The sequence below is a fragment of the Asparagus officinalis genome, chromosome 6 (genome assembly GCF_001876935.1).
Source record: "Asparagus officinalis chromosome 6, Aspof.V1, whole genome shotgun sequence".
NCBI classification, from domain to species: Eukaryota; Viridiplantae; Streptophyta; class Magnoliopsida; order Asparagales; family Asparagaceae; genus Asparagus; species Asparagus officinalis.
In genome coordinates this window covers 56,725,185-56,731,356 of record NC_033799.1, presented here as the reverse complement: position 1 = coordinate 56,731,356, position 6,172 = coordinate 56,725,185, and the positions used below count along the sequence as shown (strand labels likewise).

At 35.3% G+C, this 6,172-nt stretch overlaps 1 protein-coding gene across 1 annotated transcript in view; it reads right to left on the bottom strand.

Annotated features, from left to right (window-relative positions):
* Positions 3,654-6,172, bottom strand: part of LOC109846214 — a 4,145-nt gene continuing 1,626 nt past the window's right edge. Inside the window, exons 2-6 of the mRNA XM_020415438.1 lie at positions 5,620-5,838; positions 5,407-5,511; positions 5,200-5,316; positions 3,953-4,429; positions 3,654-3,876 (exon numbers count right to left, since the gene is read on the bottom strand). Coding sequence (XP_020271027.1) covers positions 3,781-3,876; positions 3,953-4,429; positions 5,200-5,316; positions 5,407-5,511; positions 5,620-5,838 — 1,014 coding nt within the window. The 3' untranslated portion in view covers positions 3,654-3,780. The remainder of the gene's footprint in view (positions 3,877-3,952; positions 4,430-5,199; positions 5,317-5,406; positions 5,512-5,619; positions 5,839-6,172) is intronic.

Sequence of the window (6,172 nt, the reverse complement as noted above, 5' to 3'; positions counted from 1 at the left end):
GGCAACGAAACTGGGCCGGGCGGCCCGGGCCCGGAGCTCGGCACACCCATAATGGTCACCCTTGGTGACCGTTGTAGGCAAAATACCTGGCCATGCCCGGCGAAAACGGTCACCAAAGGTGACCGTTTTCGCTAAACGGTCACATTTGTGAACGTTTTGGCCGGCCCGGCCTGGCCCGGCCAAAACAACTATTTTGGCATTTTGACCATTTTGCCCCTTACAACGGTAAAAAAATAGTTATTTAGTGAGGGTTTTTTTGGTCATTTGCCTAGGAGGCTCTCTCTATAAATAGAGGGGGGTTTTCACTTCTTCTCCTCACACCAAAACTCATCTATTTCTCTCTAATACTCTCTTATACAATCTTATACTCTCTTGTAATCTCTTATACTTTCTAATCCTTTCATCAAATGACTTCTGGATCTGATTATGAAGAGCAAAATCTATCTCCTACCGATATTGAAATGAGTCCTACTACAATAACAGCTACTCCTCCTACCGATCTTACCAGTGGTAATCCCGAATCCGATGGTGACGAATTTGCACCAAGAACTCCTAAAAGGCCGACATTCGATGTGTGGAATATTTTTGAGAAGATAGACGTCGTCAAGGATGAACATGGTAGGATCCTCACCCAGAAGGCTAAATGTGCGTTGTGCGGCCGGATTTTCCAAGCTCATCATAAGAGCTACACCAACCACCTCAAACGCTATATAGAAAAACACAACAAATGCCAGACTCCTCAAGGTAATATCTGATAATCTATGATTTCCCAATCCTCCTCTTCTGATAGTCTCGGTACTTGGAATTATAATGCTGCCCGAGCTAGAAAATGCGTCATCAGGTTTATCATTCTTAAAAATCTTCCTTTTAAATTAGTAGAAAATAATGAATTTGAAGATTTGTTTAGAGATGGTTTTTATCCCAATTTTAAAAAAATTTCTCGTCAAACCTGTCAACGTGGCATTTTAAAACATTATCAAACGGAACAAGGAAAAATAATTTTTTATTTTAAAATTTTAAACTGTAAATTTTTTTTAACTTCTAATATTTGGATATCTAGAGCACAAACAGGTTATTTATGTATCACAGCACACTGGATTGATGAAAATTAGCAAATGTTTAAAAGAATTGTATCTTTTATTACAATTGAAGAGTCACATGGTATTAATGTAGCCAATTTAATAGTTGAAGAACTTACGAAACTAGAAATTGATCAAAGAATATTTTTTCTTTCACTAGATAATGCAAGTAATAACAATGTAGCTGTAGATTTTCTCAAAATAACTCTAGATAATGCAAGTAATAACAATGTAGCTGTAGATTTTCTCAAAATAACTCTGTCATTGCCCTGTCATGGTGAACTTTTTCATATTAGATGTATATGCCATATTTTAAATTTAATTGTTCAAAGTGTATTTACTGAAATTAAACCCATGATAGAAAATGTTAGAACATTTGCTTATATGCATACTGTTTCTGAACAAAGACTTAAAAAATGGAAACAAATGTGTAAAAGAAAAAATATTAAGGCTAGACTAATTCCAAAAGATGTTGACCATAGGTGGAATTCCACCTATGCAATGTTAAGTATGGTAATAGAATATAAAAAAATTATAAATAATTTTATAAATTATTATGCTTCTAGTTCTAGCTCTGGTAGCACTTATGGAATAACTAAAGATGAATAAACAATTATATGTAATTTAAATAAGATGTTACAAGTTTTTTATGATGCTATTATGTTATTATCTGGTTGTTATTATCTAACTATTACTTTAGCTGCTCTACAAATTTTAAATATTCAAATTTTTTTTACCAAATATCGTATGGATGATACTTTTGGAGCTATAATTTTTAAAATGGAGAGCAAATTTAATAAGTATTTTAAGCCTATTCCTCATATTTTTGGTTTGGGGGTTCTTATTGATCCATGTTTAAAGGATATTGGTCTTCGAAGTTTGTTACAATCATTGTATGGTGGACAGATTATAGACTTAGATGATGGATCCACCCTTACTGCTACTTCTCATCATTTAGCTAGTAGAAATTATTTTCAAACATTATATGATGAGTATGCAGCTAGACATAGTGTAGCTGCACAACAGTCTGCAATTTCGGTGCATTCGAGCTCAAGCCGAGGTAAAAGTATAAGTTTTGATAGGCATGCAATGATATCTGAGCTAACTGGTGGGTCTGGACTTGGATCATCATTGGAGGTTTCTAAAATAGATGAATATTTATCAGCTTCTTTAGTTAAATGTCAATGAAATGCTTTAGATATTTTGCAATGGTAGAGAGTATATGGATCAGTTTTATATCCTATATTTTCCACCATGGTTCGTGACTTACTAACAATGCAGGTTTTTATGGTAGCTTCGGAATCCACCTTCAGCACAGCAAGACGTTTGATAGACGACCACAGGACATGCTTAGATCCATATACTGTAGAAGCGCTAATGTGCTTACAAGATTGGTGGAGGTACGATAAGCGAACGTAAGGCATTGATCGGATGGCTAGAATTGAAGATAAATTTGAAGAGTTAGGACTAGCAGATAGATATAAAGATTAAACAATATTCATCAAATTTTTGAAGAGTTAGGACTAGCAGATAGATATAAAGATTAAACAATATTCATCAAATTGTAATTTTTATTTCTTAGCTTTAAATGTGTAATGAATTATTTTGGAAATAGTTACAAATGATAGTGATGTAGGTGAGTAGGTGCCAACCTAGTTAGGATGTACTCATCTATTGTGATGCGACGAATTTCAAAATAAATTTATACTTATAAAAGATTTACTGATTATTAATAAAGAAGTTATTTTTATCATCTTTCATTTTTATAATTTTTTGTATTTGTAATTTATGTCATTTCAAATTATTAATAATAAGATTGTTTTTATTTTTATTTTCTGTATTTTTTGGAATTTTTTATATATATTTTAAAATTTAAAGAGATTTATAAAAATTAAAAAAATTAAAAAAAACCAAACAAACACTAGTGGAAAAATCGTTATCCTTGACGGGCTTTCCCGTCAGGGATGTCAAATTTCCCGTTAGGGATACGTATCCTTGACGGCATCCCGTCAAGGATACGTCGTCAGGAAAAGTCCCGTCAGGGATAAAACATCCCTGACGGGCAGCTGTCAGTAATGTCTATTACTGACGGCAACATTATTGACGGCGAATGCCGTCAGTAATATTGAAACATCGCTGACGGGATTCCCGTCAGCGATGTTTCACTATCCCTGACGGCGATCCCGTCAGTGATAGACATTACTGACGACAGTTCGTCGTCGTGACGGGAATCCCGTCAGCGATACTTATCGCTGACGGGAATCCCGTCAGCGATATGCATTAGCAGAAAAAAAAATCTGCTGATTACTAAATCAATTCCCTGTACATATCATCAATTCCCTGTACATATCATCAATTCCCTGTACATATCATCAATTCCCTGTATATTTCATCCAATCAATTTTGACAAACAAACCATACACATGTCATAAGTTCTAAATCCATACACATCAAACCATACACATGTCACAAGTTCTAAATCCATACACATCAAATCAAACAAACCATCCAAATTCGAAATATGTACATAATATCGTCAGTAAACCATACACAAACATGATAACTTCCAAATCCACAACAATTTTCACAACAAACCATACACATGTCATAAGTTCTAAATCCACATCAAACCATACACGCATAATCTCAACTATAAAGATGTCCACAATATTAATCAGACACGAGTTTAGGATATAACTCACTAAGATAGGTCATCCGCCCTATCCATGTCATCGTCCGCGTTGCCACTGGCGGATCCATCCCTACGACTCGTGCTCCCAGTAGCATCATCTCCACCCTAACAAAAAAATAATTTAAATTTAGAATCACATAATATTGTGTGTAATCATATTTTACATATATAATAAGTATACCTGTCTGCTACTCTCTCCACTACCAGTAAATGCCTTTTGAGTGGCCAAGAAATTCATGATCTGGCCTTGCACCCGAGTAGGAACCCGCCTTCTACAAGATTTCATTATTTGCCTAGAAACCATCGCAAAAGTAGCAGTAGGCTGGATCACTCGCATAAGCTCCTCTTGAATATCCTCCCACATCTCCTCGGGAATCTGACCATCTAACATACTCATCACAGAGGAAACAAGCTGCATCGCCTGCTGAGTGCAATCCTCCTGCGGCATGTAAGAGGGCCCCGAGGGCATAGTCGATGGTGTTGAAATCGGCGGAGGCTGGAATTGTGTAGACACCCTCTGAGCTCCAACTCCCATCCACCTGGTCCTCCCTTTTTTAGGAAGTCCACAAACTAGATGGCTCACATTATAATTCTGCTCTCTAGTCAGGGGCTCTTGGCTCTGTGCAACAACCTCAGAATATGTGTTTTCCAGAGCTTCCTAGAAGTCAAAAAAATAAATTTAAAGAATTGACCTTTCAAAAATAAAAGATATATTTACCTGAACAAGTAAAAAAAAAAATGAAGTAGTTCACACATATAATTCATGTATGATAATTAAGATGACCAAAAGAAGAGTGCAAACAATAAATTCCCAACAAAAGAACAGGCTAATAAGAGCTAAGATAATTAAATAATTTCAAGTAATAATTAATGTTGAATTAGATAACCTGCATCTGTATGATATTAAGCTGCACAGTAAGAATGCTTATGTGTGTGTGTGTGTGTGTGTGTGTGTGTGTGTGATGTGTGCGTATGTATGCATATATATGTGTGTCAGTGTGTTTAATTCTTATAATAAACAGAGATTTCATATAGATGCATACATACACATCTACATGCATTCAAGAGTTGAAGCTATTATCTCTAATAAATAATTATATAGAACATATAATGATTACATGACTGCTACTTTTTTGGCCTATCATACAGTTTTAAGACTTTGCAAAAGGGACATGACTTTGCTCTTCAACTTGAGAAAATGCTTGACATTATCTAAACTTAGATTTATACAAATCAATATCTTATAGCGGTTTCTACTTCATCCTCTAGTGCAAAAATGAAAATAAACAGCCTTTTATATCCTAACAAGCAAGCCCCTCATACGAATGGGTCGTAGTAACTCGGCTAATAAGATGACCAAAAGAAGAGTACAAACAATAGAAACACTACATGATAACAGGCTAATAAGAGCTAAGATAATTAGTTAACCTGCATTTTCTTGGCCAATTCTAGCTTTTGTTTCTTAGCCTCATCGTCATCGTACCCCTTCTTAAATTGAACCATCGTTCTCCTGTGCAGTTCTGGTAGTGGGATAAAGGGAGCGTTCTGAGATTTAAAAATATATTTATTAGTTTTATTTATCAAATATTCTAAGAAGCGGAGAGAATATATATAGAAGATTAAAAGACTTTATACCGTTGTCCTACAAAATTGATCCTCAATCTGGGCAAATGAAGTAGTCCCCGTATGATGATCATAATCTTTTTTCCATCGATTAAGTTTATTTCTCCTACATTTTTCCTTCAACATGAACAAAGAGAATTTTAGTACAAGCTATAATATACAATGAAATATATCACTAGTTTCAGATAAATAACTTGATGATAATTAACTACTATACATATTTACCTGGTGCTCCTCTTGGCCCCACAATATTATAAGTGCAGCTAAGTGCTCAGGCTCAACCCTCTTATCTCGCTTGTATATCCTCTCCCAGTTGTGAGTGAAACAATCAAAGCATTTCTTCTTTATCTTATGTCTCCACTCCCGAAGAGAATGCTTGAACTTTCCCTGGTATCCAAATAAAAATTCCCACCCTATGGGATTGTCTTCGATGTTGAAATATCTCTAAAAAATAAAATATAGTTAAGCCATGGACAATTGACAGAATTGAAAAATAATTTTGCTAAATATAAGAATTTACCCAACAATCTCGATATATACTCTCCAGGACATGAAATGGCTGCTCCCAAGCCTCGTAATAGGGATTCACATTATCACTCCCCCGTATCAAACATCCAAGGTATGAGTTGAAGTTATTAGCCCACTGTCCGGTTGGAATCCCATTATGTCCTCATCTCACAATTGCTCGAAAACCATCCGGTGGTAACTTTTTTTTTTAAAGTCACTTCCTTGGCGGCCTTTCTTCTGGTAAAGTTTTTCTCCTACAAAAAAGAAAGAA